Source organism: Eleginops maclovinus, chromosome 13 (genome assembly GCF_036324505.1).
Source record: "Eleginops maclovinus isolate JMC-PN-2008 ecotype Puerto Natales chromosome 13, JC_Emac_rtc_rv5, whole genome shotgun sequence".
NCBI lineage: Eukaryota > Metazoa > Chordata > Actinopteri > Perciformes > Eleginopidae > Eleginops > Eleginops maclovinus.
In genome coordinates this window covers 20,980,760-21,004,740 of record NC_086361.1, presented here as the reverse complement: position 1 = coordinate 21,004,740, position 23,981 = coordinate 20,980,760, and the positions used below count along the sequence as shown (strand labels likewise).

Sequence of the window (23,981 nt, the reverse complement as noted above, 5' to 3'; positions counted from 1 at the left end):
TATATGTGTCCATAAACACCTTATTGGCTTTTCATTTACGTCCGATGAATGCAACCGAGCGCCATAAATCAATACTGTAGGTAGATCTTTAGCAGGAGAGCAGTTACATTTAGGCGTGAAGGAGAGAGGGAAAAGCATCTGAGTGTGAAGCATGTTCCACATAAATCACAAGTACACACACACACACACACACACACACACACACACACACACACACACAGAGACTAAACCATAATAACAGCGTTCGGAAAACATATCTGAACATGGCTGAAAATAACGAATGAGATCCTTAAGTGTGAGTAAACAGTTCCAGCCCCCTGCCCCCTGGGCTCACAAGTGGCCTACTTATTTTCAGCACAAATCACACACTCATATAGTGATCTCAGACATAACAACACGGCTTAGTTTAATACTCGATTGTGATTGGTCAATTTGGACATTTTCAGAGGTTGTTAATTCTCACTAACAGTCCGCTGTGAGGGGAACAGCCTGTTGCTAAGGAGAACAGACCGTTGCTAAGGAGAACAGACCTTTGCTAAGGAAGTGCAAGGGAGTATGTGCAGCCATATCAATCCGCAAAAAAGAAGTCCGGTCGATTTATCATCACCGCTTAAAATGACCGACCGGGCGCTGGGCGCAGAGAAATTAGCAGAAGAAATAAACTCTTAAGGGAATAGCAGAAGAAGACAGGAAGGAAGGAAGTAAACTCTTAAGGGAACAGCATAAGAAGACAGGAAGGAAGGAAATAAACACTTAAGGGAACAGCAAAAGAAGACAGGAAGGAAGGAAGTAAACACTTAAGGGAACAGCATAAGAACACAGGAAGGAAGGAAGTAAACACTTAAGGGAACAGCATAAGAAGGGAGGAAGTAAACACTTAAGGGAACAGCAAAAGAAGACAGGAAGGGAGGAAGTAAACACTTAAGGGAACAGCATAAGAACACAGGAAGGAAGGAAGTAAACACTTAAGGGAACAGCAGAAGAAGACAGGAAGGAAGTTAACACTAAATGGAACAGCAGAAGAAGACAGACAGACAGACAGGAAGTAAACTCTTAAGGGAACAGCAGAAGAAGACAGACAGACAGGAAGTAAACTCTTAAGGGAACAGCAGAAGAAGACAGGAAGGAAGTAAACTCTTAAGGGAACAGCAGAAGACAGACAGACAGACAGACAGACAGACAGACAGACAGACAGACAGACAGACAGACAGACAGACAGACAGACAGACAGACAGACAGACAGACAGACAGACAGACAGACAGACAGACAGACAGACAGAAGACAGGAAGAGGACAGCTTCAAAAAATGCATAGTCTCTCTGTGCTTTATTCTATGTTTCAGAGGAGAAGAGTAGAATAATGGCTTCCACGTTTCAGAGAACTCCCAGTAACAGGAGCAGAGTTATGATGTCATAAAGTACTCTCACATTTTCTTTCACTTATATGAGCTATTACCCTTTCTTATACGGGCAAACCTGGAAATACTTCCCTTCAGCTCGCTGGGAAAAGAACACAAGCTGAAAGGTCACATTACTCATTTATTGAAGCAAAAGATGTTGTCACTCCACCTGCTTTTTTTTTTCATTTGCCCTCTGGTTTGTTAAGCGGATAAATGTTTTTGGCTACGTTTTCTTTCCTTCTGGATATGCAGTACCAGCAGAATAAATAAGTGCCCTCATTAATAGCTTTTCCTAGATCTCCAAGAGTCTCGAACAAGACTCCTGCAATGCAAATATGTGGCTAAGTTACCAGAGAAATAGTGTAAGGCTCCACATATACAGTAGCCAGGTCATTTTTTGTATATATTTTTTTGTCTTATTGGAAAAGGAAAGTGTATAAAAACATTTTAATCTCAAAAACAAAAAGAATATTTATGCCTGATTTAGCTTTGAGCTCATTTCCATCTATAGTCCCTGGGCAGGTACAGACATAAACAACATAGCACACAATTATACAGACATATCAAGGTACAGATCTAAAAAAAATACCAGCATATTTATCCATACATCCATAATATTAGAATTGAAATCAACCTTTAATAAAGATTCTGCAGCAAAGTTCAAACTACCTATGGGATGCAGATGCTTAGATGTCGAGGACAATCATCAACCTGCGGGCATGACAGGAAAAGAGTGACAGGCTGAGAGGAAGCAATGAAGGGTGAGCTTGTTTTCTGTGCCGTGTGGGAGGTGAGGGAGGGATGGTGGGTAAGAGGTAGAGGTGGAGTAAGAGGTGGGGGAGTGGGGCGGTGTTACAGACCTAAGCAGGTGTGACAGTTCTGAAAGCTTTCATGGGGAAAAAAAGGTTTCTGTGGCCTTGTAGCGATGCTAAACTGAGCGTGACCCTCCGACTGAACCCAGCCATCGCTCTGCTCTGCTGCATGATTTCCTGCCTGTATCCGCCCAGGAGCAGGGAAACCCTCCTCCTCTGACAGCGGGACACTAAAGGATTTAAGCTTACAAATTCCTATTCTCATTTTATTTATCTCCCCACCACTCTTATTTTCTCCTTTAACTATTGTCGACTTAAGAAATACTCTAAAGGGACAACATGCCTTTTACTTACCATGTGATATCCTCCATTTGGATGGTTTTCAACTGTAGCCGCACTGACTCTATGTATAAATACATTTTGATTTGTTAATGTTTCAGATGTCTGGCTGGAAAATACAATTAAAGTGTTGTGTGGGAGGTTTTTAGCCATGCTACAGACTGAAATAACTCTAAAACTACTCGATAAATCACCATGTTTCTTTTTCTGTACAGAGATACAGGGTTACTAGAGGATCCTACTGACTTGCATAATCTAAAGGAGGTTCCTTTACCACTAAAATGAGGATGACCCTTTTGATTTCTAGTCTCAAAACTATTGTATATGTATACACAATTGTGGTCCCCTATAGAAGAATGTTGTGCTATCATCTGGGCAGTGATTTATTCAATCCTTAAGTTTTCATGGGCAAAAATAACGTCATTACCTTCATACAAATGTTAAACTTGCACATTTCGATTGATGCTGCGTTTGTATAGATTCCTTATACATTTGCACAATTCCCATGACCTCTTCATAAAGATACCTCTAACTAAATAGTGCTAAAGTATATTGACATTTAGATTAGACTGAAGGATGTCCTTCATAATTGACAAGCATCAAATAAATCAGTAGGCTAGTTTTCAGCTGTGTGCACCAATACGCCCTGCAAAAATATCCCCTTCCAAGTGACTTTTTAGAAAGCCCCCCAGCTAGAAATCAGCATTAATGCATCGTCATTGGGAGCATGGTTTCATGCTGCTGACGTTAGCATATAGCTCAAAGCACCACTGTGCTAAAGTCCAGCTTCACAGATCTGCAAGCATCCCTCTTTTGTGGTACTGCAGTTTATAAAAACAATGCAGTGACACCCGCCATATGGAGCTGTAAGTATTCTTTTAGTTTGACTTTTAGGGTAGTTATAGTCCCATGATGCTCCAAATGCTGTTTCGCAGTGTCCCCTGCCTGAGCAAGGATAAAACTCAAGGAGAGCTCTGAATCCTCGCCATATTTCGGGATCTTTAGGGCATGACAAATGTTCAGATGCAAAGATGTGGAATAGCGGTGGCGGTCATGTACGCCTAACCCCGGTGTTTACCCTCTTCCATCTGCCCTTGTTTACCCCAGACTGCGGCTCTGTATGTTAGGGGAACAGGGGAAGTCCACACAAGCAGAAGGCGAGAGCGCGGCGCTATCGGATTGGAACCCCTTCACCTGCCAAGAGAAGTTACTCTTCCTTTTATGAGCCAATTGAAATTCAGCTCACACGCTCTCCATTCTGTCAATGACAAGAGGAGTCGGGACAACCTTGCAACCCCCAACACTAATAACACTGTAACGGTCAGGAATAGATCAAGCTGAGCGCTGATAGTTAAAGCGGGTCTTCGGCCTCTCTTAAGTGTTTATTGCAGACAATTTCTGCCTTCATTTGTTTTGAGCAGATGCATTCCTGGGCGCAGCTGCGGTCGATCGTAATGGTTTTTCCTCTGATAAATGACCAGCAGTTTTTGCTGTTTGTTCAAAGAGCGTCCGCCTGCACATAATGCATGCTACTGTATACGCTTAAAGACCCGATACACAATGCACCGTCTGCTCTCGCTTTGTATGCATTAGGCCAGCTCTGACCTCTGCCCTTTTGTGCTGCCCGCTTCACAGTGGCGTGACAGGTTCATTACCAGCGTCGGAATCAGTGGAATCAATCCTTGGGATTTCATTATAGACATTCTCCTCACCTGCACATAAGTGTTTTTTCAATCAATAAAAGTGGAGAGGGAAATAGGGGATTAGAAACTGGAACAGTCTTCATGTGATGAGCTTTGGTTTCAGGAGCTCTGGAGAATGCTCTCTTTGTTATGATCTGCGCCGCCACTAAGGGACAGTAGAGAGCCTGGAATGAAAGAACCACGTCTCCTGGAAACACCGTCTGAACTGAGATTATATTAACAAATCAAACACTGAGGAGGATCTGTCATTATCCAATTCACGTCAATTAATACAATACACTCGATATAAAACTGTATTACACGGCAGGACATAACCATCAATACTTATTAGATTTGGAATATGATCTTAGTCTGTAAATCCGTTTTATACACAGAGTAAATCTATTGCTTATATGGATTACATTGTATTTAACTAACAATAGTCCATCCATCCATCCATCCATCCATCCATCCATCCATCCATCCATCCATCCATCCATCCATCCATCCATCCATCCATCCATCCATCCATCCATCCATCCATCCATCCATCCATCCATCCATCCATCCATCCATCCATCCATCCATCCATCCATCCATCCATCCATCCATCCATCCATCCATCCATCCATCCATCCATCCATCCATCCATCCATCCATCCATCCATCCATCCATCCATCCATCCATCCATCCATCCATCCATCCATCCATCCATCCATCCATCCATCCATCCATCCATCCATCCATCCATCCATCCATCCATCCATCCATCCATCCATCCATCCATCCATCCATCCATCCATCCATCCATCCATCCATCCATCCATCCATCCATCCATCCATCCATCCATCCATCCATCCATCCATCCATCCATCCATCCATCCATCCATCCATCCATCCATCCATCCATCCATCTTACCCTCAATATTTCTGAATTGAAATGACAGAATGGTTTTTGGAAGTGTTCGTTTGTTCAGAATAAAATGTGTGAAATTGTCAAAGGGATGTGCACAGATTGTAGTATAAGCTATACAAATAATATGCAAAGAACACATGTATGTGTTAAAGTAACACATATACACAGATGTGCTGCCAGGAGTTCCTAAATTATATAATTTCTTAGTTAACCATAAAAGATGATCCCGTTTAAACCATAAAACCCTGCAGACATCACCGATCTGTGAATGTTTTGATAAGAGCAGTTGAGTACTTGTATAGTGAAAGTAGAAATACTTCAGTGTAGAACAAGTAACCATCCTGCATTCAAAATGTGACTTAGCATCGAAACACACTGACCATTACAAAAGCAAATGTGCCCAAAACTCAGAATGATATACTTTTTATATTTATTAACAGCAAATAATGTTCAGCTGCAAGAGTAAACAATGGTTTTAATATGTATATTACTTTACATACTGCTGTGTTGTTTGGGAGTTTACCCTTTGGAACTGATAAAGCTTTATTGGTTTTTATTAAGTAACTAGAAAGAAGTAGAAAGTAGCCTACAATAGATCAACTCAAGTACAGTACACATTCCCCAAGTGTGTACTTTAATGCAGTACATCAGTAAATGTAACATAAAATAGAAATACTGAAGTAAAGTACCCCACAAGTGTTTCAAATGTGTACACTTGAGTAGTAAATGTGGGATGTAGCATAAAATAGAAATATAGTTCCACAAATGTGTGCTTGAAAACTGTTGTTTAGTTAGTTTTACTTTAAGTAAGTAAGTACAAGTACCTAAAATGTGTACCTGAGGAAATAGCATTAATTAGAAATACTCATAGGGCAGCCAACAAATACCTCAAATGTGTACTAGTACAGTAAATGTACATGACTTAGTGTACTCAGTTACTCTCACTGTCTGTCAACAACTGCCCATCAAAGTTTCCCTCATTTGGAGCCCAGTATCAGGGCGCCTGAACACCTTGGAGTAGTACAGACCTCTTCATGATATCAACACCACACCCACAGCGACTCTAATCTGATGCTGGGATTAGGATCAGTGGAGCATCAACACATGTAGGCGGCGTCAATCCGGAGCACTACGTCTATCTGAGCTCACTTCCGCCGGCTTCAGCAGGATCACTATCCTCCCGGTCTCTGCGCGCATTGTTCTCTCATTCCCATCCAGAGAGAGCTGCTGAACACACCGAGAGGACCAGCCGGTGTGGGGAAACAGACAGAGAGTAGCGGACCCTCCGTCGCAGAAACGCCCGGGAGCCACATGCAAAACTCGGTCTGCACACAGGATACGCGGCACTCCGTAGTTACATAACTGGACTACTTTTTTTCTATTATTGTTGTGGGTTTTTCACGCTTTTTTTTTTTTTTGCACAATCCCCACCTAAAATGGAGAACGACGAGAAATATCTCCCGGAGCTGCTGGCGGAGAAGGACAGCCTGGACTCGTCTTTTACGCACGCAATGAAACTTTTAAACGCAGGTAAAGTCCTGACATGTGATGCTCTTCTTTTTGTTTATTTTTGCAGTATGCTTTTTGTCCGCCACTCAGCCAAATAGACGCACACCTGCACGCTGACACTGCCATGTGTTTGCGCACTGGACGTGGGTTTAACCGGAACAATAACAGTGTAATGAATACGCGTGTGGTGCATGTAGGAGTTAATTGCATGATAGCTAATGACTGTTGTCTGACAGTGTAAACAGCCTGAAGCACAACACCACAGAGTCACATTTCCGCTTCCTTTTGTGCACCTACGTCGCTTTTCATTTGTGTATTGGTGCTTTCTGAGTCTAAACTTAACGCATCATTTTGGACAGATTTGTTGCCGAAGGCTATTGTTGTTGCGTTATGTGGCAGGTGCGTTGCGCATCATCTGATAAATGTTCGTCAGTGTCCGTGACAGGGGGTCATCTCGCCGCTTTAAATCCGGGAGGCGGCGGTGGTGGCCCGGTACCAGAGACTGAGACCTTCAAGTCCCGCTGCTGCTGCTGCTGCTGAAGTGTCCTTGAGCCAGGGACTGCAGCCTTGGCAGCACCAGGGCTGGAGAGGGATAAAAGGCTGCCTCATGGTGTTATTCATTTCCCTGTAGTCGGCATCTGGATCTGAACACAAGCCTATTAATATATTCTGCATACATGTTTAAAGGGACAGCACAGTGCGTATGTCAGAATAGGGACTCTTTAAGTGCAATAACAGATAAGGTATGGCTGCACGATAAATACGCATTTTATCGAAATCGCGATATCGATTTAAGGCAGTTTTCAAATTGTAGGAAGCAGAATGTTTGTAAAAGGCTAAAAATTGTCTTAAAACACCATTTGGATCATATCGTATTTCAAAGAATTAACAAAAAAAATGTGTTTGGTAATAAATCCCGCCAATATCGAGACATATCTAAATCACAATATCAGTCAAAATAATCACAATTCGTATTTTTTCCAGCCCTCAAATCTCCAAATAAGAAATGCACATAAGGTCATGATTTTGTATGACTGCCATAGATCAACTGATAAAGGGATGGCTGGTTATGGGATCTTTTTGTCTGCTCTCCTAGAGATTGAGTGATATTTTCCTGCAAGCTGGTTCCTATATGCAGCTCCAGTCATGTGTCTGAGCGTCCTCTCTGGCAGTGGTTAAGATGGTCTCTTTTTCTAACAGGATGTGCACAATCTAGTGTTGCATCTGTGAAACTGAAAGTGCGAACGATGCAGGAAGAAGTGTGCTGCTGTGGTTTCCCACGTTGTGACATCTACTGAGGCTGTGCACATCTGCAGCTGGTAGGACTGTGCCTGAGCTGACATGTTTGCACATTGCCGGTTCAGGAGATGTCACGGCCAGGAGTGAGGAGGAGGTTTGAGATGGAGAGCTGTGATGTTGCTAGGTGCCACAGGGAAGAGCTGATGGTGTTTGCTTCTTATTACACTAAGCAAATTGTGGAAGGAGTTCAAAATTGGTGCTATAATTTCATTTGTTGATGCACTAGCAAGTCTTTTCTTGTCTATTCTTGTTGTACAAGAAGTGGGAAATACTGAAGAATTACAGGGTCGCACAATACAAGGAAAATATGCGATTACTTGTGTTGAATATCACAATAATGACATGTTTTGAAATTAAAAATTCATACGCATAGAAGCATTCAAAGTGTTTTAGTTCTGCCTTTCTGCTGCTTGTTGAACCAAATTGCTCATTGAATTTAAAACCGAAAAAGCACATTATTTCCAACATTCTATTGTGGAAAAAAACATTGAATTAAACACATAAGGCACAAATGTAACATTTAGGCCTAGCTGTTTTCCAATAGTACTCTTTTTTAACAAACTCAAAATTGCCATATCAGTCTTTCTAGATCAGTTCAATGTGCGGGTATCTCAAAATGATCGATATTTTGCAGACCTAATCACAAGTTAGCTGATTCAAAGGTGTCTTATGTTTCAGATCAGCAGCACAACACCCAAAGACATTCAGTTTTAAATGTTAAACGCTGAGATTGTTTGGAGTTTTGCGTGATAAGACAGCTCAGACGATTGATTGTTAAAGTAGTTTGGATTAATTACCTGTTTCAGCTCCATATAGGGTGTCGACAAGATCACAAATAGGTGCTGAAAAACATAGTGAACGCGCCAGTGTTTGGGTTTCTTTAAACTCTGACAGTCAGTCAAAATATGTCTAGCTTTCTCTGATTAAACCAGGCAAAATTAGATTTGAAATGATTTTTTTGGGGGATGTTCAAAACTGTAGTTCAAAGACCTATTAAAAGTACCCTCTGTGTTTAAAAATATCCTCTCTTTTTTTGTGAAATCTGGCCATGTTTGAACATAAGATGTTGTTTGACCTGCACATCTCTCAGTCAATACTTACTCAATAATGAAAGTGCACATAAATCCTCCCCGTAAGTGAGACGTACTTTGATCCTGTTTGATTGCATGAACACTTTGCCTCTCCCATCCCTTCTAGAAATTGATAGAATCCAGAAAGACGAGACTAAAAAGGAGGCAGACGACTACCTGGACCTTTTCACAACAAAGAACATCAAACTTAAGGAACGAGTGCTCATACCTGTCAAACAGTACCCGAAGGTGAGCCTGTCTTTTCTCTCCTTCTTGGTCTCTCCTCCTCTTCTTGATTTAATTTATCCTGCAGCCGGGTTTCAATTACACAAAGCCACGGGGTTACTGTGGAGTCTCAAATTACTCCTCCTAACCTTGATCCTTAAGCTCCAGAGAATAATTACTGCCAATTCTGGCGGGTTTTTAAAATATCATCAAAAGGATCAAAATGTTAATATCATTATGGATTGGAGAGCGACTGTATTGCTTCTGTGTGCTGAAGATTGGATCTTGTGAACATGCTTTAATTCAGTGTGAAATCTTACTTGACTTTCACCCTCAGGTGTATTCATCCATACATCATTTGATCTATATCTGGCTCACACTTTTAACTGCATTGATTTTTGCATGATGGTTTATGTTCTTAGAGAAGTGCCGCTGCAGCTGTCTATTATTTTCTTTATTGATTCATCTGCTGATTGTTTCCTCTATTGATCATTGCTCTATAAAATGTCATAAATCAGACGTGATGTTTTCAAATATCTTGTTTTTCTCATTTCAAAACCCCAAAATATGAATTTTAATGTGATAAAAGCAGAACATATATGATATTCTTACATTACAGAAGCTGAAAACAGCCTTTTCTGCCTTTTTTGCATGAAAAATGACCTTGAATATGATATTTAGTTATCAAACATAGTTGGCTAATTGATGCAACTTTCCTGTGAAACTTACAGATTGCAGGTTGCATGATGCTTCCTTTGCATAATGATGACATGTTTTGCATTAGTTTGTATCACATACATCTCAATGTTTGTCCAATTTTAAGCATTCATGGTACTTTTTTAAGTAGAAAAGTTTAAACTTCTCCCAGTGACTTCCTGTAAAGCAGAATAAGCGGTATAGACGCTGCCTCGTCTCCAGCCCCAGATCAATATGATGTAGGTGTCTGGTCTGTGCAGTAAGACAGCCGTCTGATCTCCTGAAGCCTGGCTTAGTTTGACAGGCTTAGTTTTAGTCGGAACATCAGTCCAGTGTCAGGAAAGACAAAGCTCATGAGTGGGTTCAGATTACTTTCACAACTCCAGGACGAATTGCTTCCTTAAAGGTAAATCTTAGACAGGGCAGCTAATTGTGGCTCACAAATACACACTTTAATTAGTTTCTTTAAAGATGGAGGAGGCACAAATATGCAGGGTTTCAGTGCTTGGATGAATGTAGTGAATCGAGAGGGACAGTGCTGCAGCCTGCAGGGATCATATCGATCTTCTGTGGTAAATCTACTACTTAAAGCTGCAGCAGGAGCAACAAGCCGCCCTGACACTGATTGCTCCTTCACTCTGGGTGTTAAACTCCCCGCTGCTTCGACTGTCTGACTAATTTCTCTCTGCTTTGTTTTGCGATTAGTTCAATTTTGTGGGGAAGATTCTGGGACCTCAGGGCAACACAATCAAACGTCTGCAGGAAGAGACCGGGGCCAAGATCTCCGTGCTGGGCAAAGGATCCATGAGAGACAAATCTAAGGTAGTGCACTCTTCTTAAACACACACACACATCTGCCGTAACACACTTTTACCTGGAGCCATAACACATCTGGCCTCTAGTTCAGAGCGATGTCAGGCAGATGGTGTCAACTGGCAGGGTGAACATGAACGTAAAGCCAAGGGCATTCACACTCTGCACATCTGGAGTCTTCAGGAACTCCCGCTAAACCAGTTATCCTCCGCTTTGATGAAATTATTAATCCATACAAAGGAAGGGAACACCACACACACCTGTACTTGATGCCCTCTGATGCGGATGAAATGTGATTACTCCTTGCATAATTCATTTGACTTTAGCGCTAGCTGCCCTGCCTCTCTGACACTGACGCGATGTTGTCTGGTCTCAGGAGGAGGGGCTGAGGAAAGCTGGCGAGCCCAAGTACGCCCACCTGTCCATGGAGCTGCACGTGTTCATCGAGGTGTTCGCCCCCGTGCCCGAGGCCTACCTGCGCATGGCCCACGCCATGGAGGAGGTCAAGAAGTTCCTGTTTCCTGTGAGTCCCACTCTGCTGTTGTGGCGTGCCTCATGCTTGCTGTGTGTTTTGGTAGCTGCTGCATCGTACAAATATTCCTCTGCAATTCATTAACCTGCATATAATGTATTCAATTCATCATTCAGCCTGTAAAATGTCAGCAATATTGACTAATACCCAACACAAGTTAATAAATGCTAAAGTGCTCTGAGATTAATCCGACAGAGCTTTAATATTCTGAAGATATAAATCAAAGCTTATCTTTTAAATTGATAACTGACAGATATGGTGAAATCAATGCTAAATGTTAGTTTCATTCTCTCAATCAATTAATTATTGTGTTGACAACTTGGCCCTACAAGTATTATGGATTTAATATGCCAATAGTTCCATGATGAATGGGTTGGTTTATAGAATATTAATTAGAAATGGTAAAAAAAAAAGGATTGCATTCGAGGGGCTCTACTCCCCTTTCCTGTAGTGTGTTATGAAGGTTTTTGTGCATGTAAATGGTATTTCAGAGCTAAAATCCCTCTAGAGGGGGTTTCTCTCCCACATACTCTCTTGAGTGCGGGCCAACAAAACCTGGCTGAGGCCCACAGTGCTCTGTCAATGGCTCAAGCCAAAGCAGGACAAGTTATTTCTTAATTAGAGGGTGCTATAGGCAGGAGGGACGGGCTGATGGTGTTAAGTAAGAAGCCGTCCCCTGCAGAACCTGTCGTTACAATTTAAAGTCTTAATTTGTCAGGCTTGACGTCCTTCATTTGAAACCGGGCGTTATTTGAATAAAGACTCAGAAAATCTGGGCAAATGCCACCGCTAGGCATAAGGCTTTGACTCTTTTGTTCTTCCTCTTCTATTGTACATCTGTAAACCTGGACGTCGAAGCACAGCCTTGATCCAATGTGAAGGGGTCCTTTTCTATGTCTTCACTCTGACACTTTCTCTTTATTTTTCTATTGAACTAGTGTATGAAGAAACTGGATTAATCTGAACGCCTTGACAGGTCACCTTGCAGTCGCACAGATGAATTTCTGAGTAGCTGCTGTTTGCTCATACTGCAGATAAATTGAAAGTCTGCGCTTCATATTCTAGCTATTTTCTTTCTCACCATCGTTAGAGCTCGGTCACAATTTCAGGGACTGATTTCTGAGAGAGAATTAATGGATCACGGTGCGATCGCTCTCCGTAGAAAAGGATGCAGATTGTGTCACTGGATTTGTGTCCCTCAGACGGACCGCTTCGCTAATTCCCCCCCTGTTGTTTTTTTTTTGCAGATGAAAATAAGTTGATGCAATCACCCAAAGCTTGTCAGGAAGTGCAGGGAGAAGAGATTTACATTTTGTGCATGACGGAAAGGCACAGGAGTGTGGATGGATGCTTTCCAAACTCCCACATCCACTAAAACCCCCCTGCCGCCCCCCCTCCTTCTCTTTAACACTGAGTCACTGGCACGGAGACTTTTTTCCTCCACTCGCTCTGTTAGCCATTAGGGGGATGTTGTGTAGAGAGCAGCTCTGTAATTGTGTTTGGCTCTTTTATTCATCGTTCGTTCTTCCACACTGCCTCCCTTTCGTCCCTGAATTTTTGTCTCCTTTTCATTCCACTTTTCCCTGTGTCATGAGGCCCTAGTTCGTAACCCTCTCTCTCTTCTTCTTCTTCTTCTGTGTGTATGTGTGTGTGTGTGTGTGTGTGTGTGTGTGTGTGTGTGTGTAGGATATGATGGATGATATCTGCCAAGAGCAGTTCCTGGAGATGGGCTACCTGAACGGAGGCCAGGATCACGGGGCCAGAGGCAGAGGGGGCCCTCCGGTCAGGGGCCGTGGACTCCCCCCTGGTGGAGCACACAGGTGAGGAGACACACACACACACACACACACACACACACACACACACACACCCAGACGCTGGGTTTCTCATATGACATCATCCATGCGCTACAGTCTCTGTGTCTCAATGAGGCTGGAGGCGCTCTGTATTCACTCTTTTGTGTTATTGTCTAGTTCCAAGGTACTTATACTAAAGAAGAACTTTTGACAGTAGATAACTTTCAATCACAAAGACATTAGTTGTAGCTGAAGGAAAAGGATTCATCGAAATCAATAGCCTGTCGCACAGAAGAATTCCAAACGCTACCTACCTACCTACAGTCGGTTTATGTTGTGAGGCTTCATTCCGTATAAATGTAAGAAAATAAAACAAGTTTTTCCTTCTTTTAAGGATGAGATGACCTTACCTTTTAGAATTTATTGCCACAACTTGCGTCATGTGATTACAAACCATTTGTATATTCGTACGGTAAATATTGAGGCTGGAGCTAGCAGGTTAGCTTAGCTTAGCATAAGTACTGAAAATGGAGGGAAAGGGTCACCTCTGTTAGTCAAACTTCGACTGGCAGAACTCTTTTATGAAGGTCACCAATTAAACGATCAGTGTGAGGAATTCAGAGGGATGTATTTGAGGAATGGAATACATTATTATGTTTTTATTACTGTTTACTATTTGACTACTTTATATACCTGAAGAAGACCTCATATTTAAATATGGAGCACGTCTTCTTCCAAGGAATCCTAGTTTCCCACTGCTGTTTCTACATTAGCCCTGAGGACTCTAGAGGAAGGGGTGAGCGGAAGGGCTTAACTACAGCATACCTGAGCAACAGAGGGCACTAAATCCAAAACACTGCTCCTTAACACGTTATCTTTCTGGAGCTGTGGCTAACTTAAAAGAGTGTGTTCTGAGGATTTCACCTCAAAAGTACCAGTATGTCACAATTCGGTTCAGGTCTACATACATCCTGACGTATTCCTCTAAGTAACTCAGTGTTCTGCTCTCCAGGGGTCGGGGGATGCCCCCTCGCGGAGCTCCCGCCCGGGGAGGTGTAGCTCGAGGCGGCCCAGCCAGAGGTGGCGCAGTGAGGGGCGTCCCATCGGGGCGAGGAGGACCCCCAGTAGCACCCGCCAGGGGAGCCTCGGCACCCCGCGCCAGGCCCCCAGCTGCAGGACCCCCCCATAGGATGGCACATCCACCCCCACACCAGCACACCCCCACTGCAGCCTCTGAGGGCTACGAGGAATATGTAAGTACCGGAAGAAAGATGGCTTTATTTTATACGTTTAATAAATATGTTAATGTCCTTAGCACGATTATAAGATTTATTATTAGGACTGCCTGATTTGAAAACAACAAAAAGGAATAATTGCAATTATTTTAACCTATATTTTAATATCATTTAATCATATTTCTCATTATAATTTAAGAATACATTAAAAGGATCATGGTGTGATTTATTTTTAAGAGGATCTGTACCAAACTAAGACCTTTTATTAAGTCTGAACACCACAAAACTTATTTCAAAACACATATTTTAGCTGTAACAATTACTTTTGATTAATCGTACTGCTTTAATTATCACACAGACAACTTAAGATATCTTTAAACTTGAAGAAATAAAATAACCTATGAGGAGTAAGCAGTGCAACATCCAGAAGATGAGTTTCCTGTAGAGGAATATGTAATTCTGACCCCTCCACGGTCTCCTCTGGATAAGATGGTTCTTGGCTCTGAATTGCTTGTCCGTCAAAACAGAAATAAGTGATTTGGGATGCTCGAGACATAAGGGGGGGGTCTTGTCTCTGTTAGTGTGGTTCTTTAGGGGCATCTTGACATTCATGATTCATGAACAAGCCTCTCCCTAAACCTCGCTCTTGTTTCCTTCCCCTCTCCAGGGCTATGATGAGAGCTACACAGACACGGCCTACGAGTCATACGACAGCTATTACAGTCAGCCGCAGGCGTGAGTGAATCAGACATCTCTTTACTTCTCACCTGCTCTTCTCCGAGCACACACACACACACACACACACACACACACACACACACACACACACACACACACACACACACACCACCAGAAACACTGTGTTAACCACTCTGCACAAAGTCAGCACTGCTTCATGTTTCATGGCTTTGGATAGGGAGTGTATTTAGGAGAAGCTGTTCCATACTAGAGAGCCCAGCTTTGATGTTATTCATGGTAGCCAATTATCATTCCCCTAGACATTCCACTCAGCAGAGACTTCATGTTTTTCAAGATTAAAAGTGTTTTTTTTCTTCTCATCTCTGCCTGTTTTTGACCATCAGAGAGGCAGAGTACTACGACTACGGACACGGGGAGAGCACGGAGTCGTACGAGTCGTATGGTGAGGAAAACTTTATTCACCGTCAACAAAGATGACCCAATTTAAACTGTAAAAAGGATGCTGAGTAGAGGAATGTGCATATAAATACACCGAAGAATATAAATAAGACTATTTCTAGATATTCTTTTTTATTTTAGTTGTGCTTTCACATACTTCATGTTCTGGAGTACTTGGATTGATTCATAGTTATGGATGAATTACTTGATTGACACTGTTTTGTCAGTTTAACGTTTACATTTAATTGATTGCCGACCATATCTGACTTATTTCAGGAGGACTTAACATTCAATTTATGCATAATGATCCAAAATGAGGTCAGATTTCAAAGTTAGAGCCACAAACCGGTAACTTTATAGGTACCTAGTGAAGGTTTTGAGCACAGGTAGCGCTATGGAGCAATATTTCTTGGCGAGAAACAATGTCTTAAAACAAATCTTGAAGCGATTTGAGTCCATATTGACTCTTATTATGACTTTTGGTGCAGTAATGGTCTATCACAGCTGGTAAATGTTTCATTTGAATGTTGCTGCTGGATAGCTTATTATATAGTAATGCATCAGAGTTTGTTTGTCTGGTTATATATTTGCTTAAAATCTGAATATGTAAAGTAATTACTGACTGAGGCTGTCAGCTAAATGTAGTCGAGGTAACAGTTGAATATTGGCTTCCAAAATGTAATGGAGAGGAAGTGTGAAGAAGCATAAAATGGAAAATCTGAAGTAAAAAACCTTAAAGTAGCACTCTGCATCGAAACATCTGTCCGTTTTGCATTAATTAAAGGTATGTAACAAGTCGAAATATTGAACAAAGGATAATCAAATCCCCGATCAATCCGTCAAAACTAAATTATACCAAAATAAGAGTATCTCATTGTGTCTCAGGGTGCTTTAGAAATCAATAAACGTGTTAAAAGATCTAATGAAATTACAGAAAATATAATAAAACTGGAGTAATGCTACTGTGTTTCATCCCCCCACTGTAGTATAAATCCTCCCTGTTTTTTCCCCCCTGTCCTCCCCAGGCCAGGACGACTGGAACGGGACCCAGCGAGCGTCCACAGGGAAGGCCCCGCCCCCCTCCAGAGGTGCCAAGACGCCTTACCGGGAGCACCCGTACCGACAGTACTGAAGCGGACGGACGCGCCGAAACCTTAACGCGTCGCCACGACAACCGCCTGTCTACCACGGCGGCTCTCGCTTTAAGCAGCCCGACAAAAGTAATTGTTCGTTTTGTCTTTGGTTTGGTCCTTCTTCCTACACTGGACTTTATACGAGAGCGCAAATTGGGAACTGAAAATCGGAACTGGTTTTTGAGATTTGACCGCGAAACTCCCCCCTCTTCCTCCCCTCCCTCTCCCTACTTTGTCGCACAAACCCAACACTTAACCTCCTCCCTTTCGCCACCAATCCCTCCAACCAACCACTCTTGCAGACTGGGTTAGAGAGGAGAAGTTGGCGTCCTCTTTTTTATTTACATTTTTAATTTATTTTGCTGTGTTTTCTTTTCTTCCTCTGACCCCCTTTTTAACCCCCCCCCCCCTCCCTCTGGCTTTGTTTGCATTGTTGATCTTTTAATTTTCTTAACTGTTTGGGAGTAAGTAGTTCTTTCTAGTGGAATAAATGGCTCATTATCAACCTGTAAAAGAAATACAGTATAATTGTTTTAATACAAAGAATCTGTTGAGGGTCAGTTGCAGATTCCCATTTAGGCTACATTTCAAAATTCTGTTAATATAGCCGAATAAAAGACCTTTTAAACTCTCAATTATGTAATATAGAGGCAAAAAATAAATCCTAAATTAAGTGAAGGTTAAAGAATCGATGTTAATGGAATTCATTCTTGATGATGGTTTGTTTTTAAATAGTTCTAAAACGTTTTAGACTTTAGGCAGCAATATTTGTCATTGTACGTAGAGTTTTGAAATATAGCCCTAATAGACACTGTTGAGATGGACTGTCCTCATATCCTCAATTTGTTAATACATGTTAAAAATTAATTTTAAGACGCTGAAGACAAAATGTTTAATGAGAACGCGGCTGAGAGACGGCCTCGCGTTAAATAAAACAGTTCAGGTCTTCATTTTGTGATCGGGTTCTCTATAAACTGCATGCACAAAGTAAACAAAGAAGGATTGGGACAAAAATCTCCACATGGGTCTTCTCTTTCTAAAGAGAAGGGATCCTGCAGCTCAATCCGAACTCTTGTACATATTTTAAAACATCCTAACTGTACTTATTATCTGTACCCTCTCCATAAAATGCATTATGCTACATGTGTAAGCTTGCCTAAATAGGTTACTAAATCTGTCCAAAAGATGTTTTGCAGCAGTTTGTCAATAAAGCTTAGTTTGTTTTTTATGAAACTTAACTTGCCTTATTTGTTTCCTGTCCTAGTAAAATTCTGAAATGGCCTTTTTTAAACAACCTTCAGCCGTCAGATGTAGGTGTTTTCATTTGTTTCTCCTTCAAAAGCGCATTTTAAATCTAAATGAATGTATTGACGTCTGAAGACTTTAACCCTACTAAATGATGTCTTGATTGATTATCAAAAGAGCACAACTTATTCTTTCTCTCTCTTTCTATACTTTTTAAAAAGGACCCAGAGGTAAGACCTCTATAATAACCTGGATAGCTTCCTAATGTGTATAGAGTTCTAAAGCATTGAATGCCTGGGTATGTATAAGACTTTTTCAATCCTCTTACCTGTGGTCGTAATCGTTAATGAGAATTGCTTTTATAGCATCTGAAAATTAACTGAATTCAAACCACCATTCAGGTCTAGGCTTCATTGTCATGAAAGACGCTGGCGCGATGGCTACTTTAGTACAGAGTAATGGCAGTGCAATGGAGAGGATGGTTATAACCTAGAGAACTCCACTGTAAAGGTAACCTAACCCTAAATGTTTAATTTCGTAGTGTGTTTATCCATTGACATAAACTTGCTGGTAAATGCGTAGTTTCTTAAAATATCATTTCAGTCATGGCAACAAAAAAGAATCGCCTCAAAAAAAGTAAGACCAACGTAACTTCCAATATCATTACAGTAGTTGATTTTATGTACCAAAATAACTATTCTGTGTACTAACAAAATATATTAGGATAGTGTTAATGCAACTCTTGCTAAAATGAACAAAGCCAAATCTATGTCAATATCTTCTGTACAGTCGAGCTGCTTTTTTATTTGCTGTGTAAAGGTTGCTTACTGTAATATTTAAAAGGTTTCTGCCTGAATCTAAAAGAGAAAAAGCTTGAGTTGCATGAGCATATCTTCTCCTGTAGACATTGCATGATCTGTCTCAAGTTTCTCCCACTGTTTTTAGACAGGGTATTGATTTTGGGTTTGTCCTTCCTTCAGGCACAGCTATCGGTCACTGAGAGCCCGGAGACTGACAGTCTGCTGAAGTGAGACCAAACAAGCCTCAGGTTGGTCCGCCGCAGCATTTATTTCCACTTTTAAAGAACCACACTCTGGCTTTTTGCACACTTTAGCACATATTCCTTTCCACTTTCCATACAGCGAGTCTTTAAGATTGATTTGTCTACCTTCCAGGCAGCGTTAGTGTCCGACCAAGTTTCTAAAATATAAAGCAACTCGCATGAAATCTGTAATCCATCAAGGAGAACAAATGGAAGCTTATTTTGGCAAAACTTAATTGCCTTTGTAGAAAGCAAAGCTAGTTTTGTATTATTTCCCTGTTAATACATTCATGGACTCTCAGTCAGGAGGTTATTAAAGACTTTTAAGGAACTAGGTTATTTATTTTTGCATTGATGTGGAAAAAGCTAGCCTTGCTCTACCAGGAAGTGACAAAATCTGCCTTCAAAGAGGACATATTCTTCTAATTTTCAGGTTCATATTAGTATTTTGTGCCTCTACTGTGACTCTAATGCTTTAATGTTCAGAAAGCTCTTTATTTCTCTCATACTGCCTGTGCTGCAGCACCTCTTTTCACCCTCTGTCTGAAACCAGAGTCCAGTCTGCTCTGATTGGTCAGCTGGCCGGCTCTGATGTGACTTGTCAACCGCTTAGAGACGTCCCGCCCCTTAGCCTATCACGTACAATGTGTTGGAATTTTAGCCAATAGAAACGTGAGTGTTCCCATGGCACATCTTTGTCGAAATATATATCCAATACACCTTCATCTCCAACATTCAATCAGGGCTCAAACATGGCACTTCATAGTCAACACCAGGAGGTCAATCGTTCCTAAAAAAAGAGTACATTTGAATTGAAATGTCTGGTAGAGCACAGATATCAGAGTTGCTTTTTGTGAATGTAAAATATTGGGTTAAATGGGGTTAGGGTTAGTTCCCTCAAATGTTTTTCAGATAATCAATATCATATCGTTTTGTAATGAAACTTGTGATTTACATTCCTTTTTCCTTTTTACACCGTAGAGTCTAGACCATTATAGAGCCAGGGTAGCTGCTTCCCATCTTTAAGCTAAGCTAAGCTAACGAGCCACTGGCTGTAGCTTCATATTTGCTATACAGACGAGTACATATTTGGGTTCTCAAGAAAATGCCTTTTTCAGCTGGAATCACCACTAAAGAGGGTTTTTAGTCCCGTTGTGCTGCATCACTAGATGACAAAACCCCCCGCTGTGATGGATTAGCCGTATGCAGCTGAAATGTGAAGTCTACACAATTTGTAGGTAATGGTCTAAAACCTTCAAAACCACTGGGATGGTTCTTTAACTTTTCCCATTTTCGCAAAAGACCATATTGTGTGAGAAAGTTTGCCTCAGCCGCCCGTGGGTGTAGCATTATGCAGCCGTAGCACGTTGGTGATATTCACTGCGTTTCAAAGCTTGGTTGATTCTGATGATTGCCCGGCTCCTGTAAGTCGCGCGGGCCTCTTGACAGTGCCTGTGTGGCCTCGCCAGCCTTCAGCGAGTCTGAGCGAGATGGGGGTGGGGGACGCGATGCCGGTGTCAGAGTGTTCTCAGGGAAAGTGACTAATGAGGATCCGTAGCTCAAGGCGCCCTGACAGAAGGAAAACAGGAGCGAGAGGACTCGGCTGGCGATTCCCGAAATGGAACCAGCAGGAGCGAAGAGGTGTCAGAGGGATTTCTTGTGAAGTCCTGTCCGTGCCTTGAAGGCAGGAAGGAAAGTAAAATGAAGCCTCCGAAAGTAATGCTCGGTGGTCAGACTGTGAGAAACATAACTGTCGTTGGCATTTGAGTCGAGGGAAGCTGGATAACGAGCTTTTAAAGAACATTCTGAGATGCTTTCTGATGGAAAGGTCACTGACTTGTTTGATGAATGTGTTCGACTCGACTGCTGCCAGTTTTTAGACATGTCAGAAATAAATGCTTGTTGCTTTGGAAATCTTTTCACAAAAGTCACTCGGAGAAGAATTTGACTATTCAGTAATGAAACTATGTGGAGATTTATGTCCACACTTCATAGAAACCTTGAATTATAAAATAAATATGTCCGCTCTGTGGTTTCTCATCGGCTTTTATGTCAATCAGTGCTGCCCAATACTCAAAGACCAAGACCTGTGACCGCTTCTGATTGAAACATTAATGCACTTAATCCAAATTCAACAGTCTTGCCAGTAATTATGAGTTACTTAACAAAATGCTTTGCTGCTCTCAAAGAGCTGTGCTACTTGGCAGGAAAAGGACCTTTTAATTATTACAGCCACTGCTCAAAAAGTGGTCTCTCTCTGGCAAACACCACCTCTTATCTGCCGTTAAATGACTTTTAAGGAGAAGACGATTTGTGAATTAAGTTTACAAATAAGATGTATTGAAACAAGTTTGTGTTTGCAGACAATTACCCCTTTTTGTTTTGTAGTACCTATATATATTTTTCTTCATAGTCAACTGTATATATATCTTTTCTCTAATGCCACTTTATTTTTATTTGTATTTGTATTTCTTCTTTGAGATGTCTAAACCAGCATTGTGTATTTCTTATTATCTTCTATGCCTTGAATTGTATTACGCTGCTGCAACACAAACATTTCCCAGTTTGGGATTAATAAAGTACTTATCTTTTATTCTTAATTACACATTCACATTTCGTCTGTTGCTGCAGGGATTGGCTACTCTTTTTTTAAATACATGTAAGAAAATACATTTAAAATGTTGTTTATTGAACAGTTTGCTGTCATTTGATTTGTCAGATTGATCTTCTGCCAACTATTTGGCGACATAATTACATACACAGTCAGAATTATAACAACAGTTGGATTTTATATTCATATATATCCATTTTATATTTACATAATAAACACTGAGTTCTCTGCAGTGGTGGAAGAAGTACTCTTTGCTTAGCGAAAAGTATAAATTAAAATACTCCACAAGTCCAAAATAAGCTTCTAATATGGATGTTAAATACATGTAGTGTAGTAAAAAGCAAAATATAGTAAAGTAGAATAAAATGTAGCATATAATGGAAATACTAGGGAAAAATATGTGAGTAAATTAACATTTACATTCTACCACTGGATATCTTCACTCAGTTGTGGAACATTTTGACATTGAGACTTTGTAGGGGCTTTGTTAAAAGAGGAAGCTCTGTGTGTGTGTGTGTGTGTGTGTGTGTGTGTGTGTGTGTGTGTGTGTGTGTGTGTCTGTGCGTGTGTGTGTCTGTGGACTCATCCCGTCGTCTCTCCTGTGGTTTCTCTCCTCTGCAGGGAAGCCGTGCATGGAGCAGCGCAGCATGAAGGAGGCGGTCAGACGAGAGGCGCGACCCAAAGCCCCAGCTCTGTTTCTAGAAGGAAGGGGGTGGGGGGGGGGAGGGGGGTTCTGGTGGCCGGCTGCCAAGCGACCCACAGGATGCAGCTGATGAGGACGTGAGGAGAGGAGGCTGGGGATCCAGAATAACCAGAGACGTTTCATGTGGACTATTTTCTCCATTTTCTCCATGTTGAATTACGATGCATCACATGTGATACTCTGAAGACACACACTTGAAGCTCCCTCTGATGTCACGCTGCTTCTACAGACCACCCTCTCTTCCAACAAATGTAATTGTTCCAGCTAAATTCACCATAAAATGAGTGCTCCTGTTTTAGCATGCTGTGAAATTGTTTTTAATTTCTATTAGCTCTTTGATTCGACATGGAAAAGAGTATTTTTATTTTCCGCAAGGCACGCTAAATTCGTGCAGCATCGTGTGCACGTGTATTTTATTATTTTACATTGCTTGTTATTTGCTACCCGTGCCTTATTGCAGCGTGAAATTAGACTCTGTGTTCAGGAGTTAAAGATGCCCGGAGAGTGTGGATCACTATCTCGCTCAGTACACACACACACACACACACACCCACACACACACTCTCACACACCACCACATCTTGGCATAGCACGGCCTGTCCAAGCCCTGAGGATATCAAATGCTAATGCAGCGGCCTTATTTGCATGTACTCACATGTAGCCTCCCCGCAACACTTTCTCAAACAACGCTTGGCCCGCTCTCAGCGCGTCAGCATCTATTTATGATAATAGAGCGAGACGGACTCGGGCGGAGAGCTGCATGTGAGGAAGGGACAGAGGGTGAACACCGACATTACTGACTTCCCTTCCATCCATCCATCATTCCTCTGTTGATTTGATTCCCTCTTTGCCATTTTCTGCCATTATCACTGATGATATTACGACTGCCTGTGGTGCAGAGTTACATTTAGAGGTCAAAACTGTACTTTCCTATATTAAAAACACATTTCTCTCCCCCGATTCGCCGGTCAAAGGCTCCATTTAGCTTATTGAAAAAGCTAACAGCTCAGAAGATTCAACATTAGATATTAGGGTAGAAACCATCATGTGGAATGAAACGTCAACAGGCCATATCCAAAACAGATCATTTTTCAGTCTTTATGTGCTATTATGTCTAAAATAATGATTTCTGTGTCTCCTATAATCTAATGAAAGATAAGTGATGGTGGTGGAAGCCATCTGCTTTGTTGGAATCGATGAACTGTCAAGAGCGGGAGGGTGGAAAAGAAAGTAAATGTTGCTGTGCGGTGATCAATAAAAGTAGACTTGAAAATGAGCAAGCCCCCATGTCTGTGTTGTTTCCCTTTTGGCTTGAGCTGCTGTTTGTGTACTGGCGTCCGTTCAACTGTGTGGGTGAAGAGATGGAGGTGAGAGACAGGAGGCCAGGCTTTCTGGTGCTAAGGGAGTGGGGGACAGAGTGTGGAGGATGATGTGTTAAAAGAGGGAGGTGGAAATACTGTGGGCAGATATGGTGGACAGCTGGATTGCAGATTCACACCACGAGAGGAACATGCTGATGCCTGTTAGGACGGTGACAATCAGCCTCCCACAGACACATCAGCTGCTGCTCCGCCAGAGAGCCAATCATCTGCTGACTTCAAGAGGAGCTCAGCTGAGTTCATCCTGCACAGGAAGCTTTGACGGTGCATGAGGACGGTTACTGTAATAAGCAGTCTTGTGTTCACACTGTAGCCTATAGATATTTTCTTAAAGCCCAAAATAAGGGTCTCAATGGGGCACACTGGGGGGAACTGGGATGTCTTCAGAAGTTCATAAACAAAAAGC

The 23,981-nt window shown here is 41.7% G+C and overlaps 1 protein-coding gene across 2 annotated transcripts; it reads left to right on the top strand.

The window, feature by feature from the left end:
• The first annotated feature begins 6,318 nt into the window (after nt 1-6,318).
• khdrbs1b (KH domain containing, RNA binding, signal transduction associated 1b) lies at nt 6,319-23,472 on the top strand. Of its 2 annotated transcripts, XR_010167206.1 has the most exons (11): nt 6,319-6,680; nt 9,156-9,277; nt 10,655-10,771; nt 11,139-11,285; nt 12,981-13,114; nt 14,103-14,343; nt 14,993-15,060; nt 15,408-15,466; nt 16,488-16,682; nt 18,821-18,888; nt 22,115-23,472. XR_010167206.1 is itself a non-coding variant. In XM_063900104.1 (9 exons), the coding sequence occupies exons 1-9, from the start codon at nt 6,587-6,589 to the stop codon at nt 16,592-16,594; spliced, it is 1,089 nt and encodes a 362-aa protein (XP_063756174.1). In that variant the 5' UTR covers nt 6,319-6,586; the 3' UTR covers nt 16,595-17,833. The 2 variants fall into 2 exon arrangements, 1 of the variants encoding a protein (XP_063756174.1); XM_063900104.1 differs by lacking the exons at nt 18,821-18,888; nt 22,115-23,472 and having other exon boundaries at nt 16,488-17,833.
• Nucleotides 23,473-23,981: the final 509 nt, after the last annotated feature.

What these genes read in the sequence shown, in the direction of transcription:
- khdrbs1b (XM_063900104.1), top strand. Translation starts at nt 6,587, where the DNA reads ATGGAGAACGACGAGAAATATCTCCCGGAGCTGCTGGCGGAGAAGGAC. An exon ending in CCATGAGAGACAAATCTAAG is followed by an intron (nt 10,772 to 11,138) that starts GTAGTGCACTCT and finishes GTCTGGTCTCAG; the next exon opens with GAGGAGGGGCTGAGGAAAGC. An exon ending in TCAAGAAGTTCCTGTTTCCT is followed by an intron (nt 11,286 to 12,980) that starts GTGAGTCCCACT and finishes GTGTGTGTGTAG; the next exon opens with GATATGATGGATGATATCTG.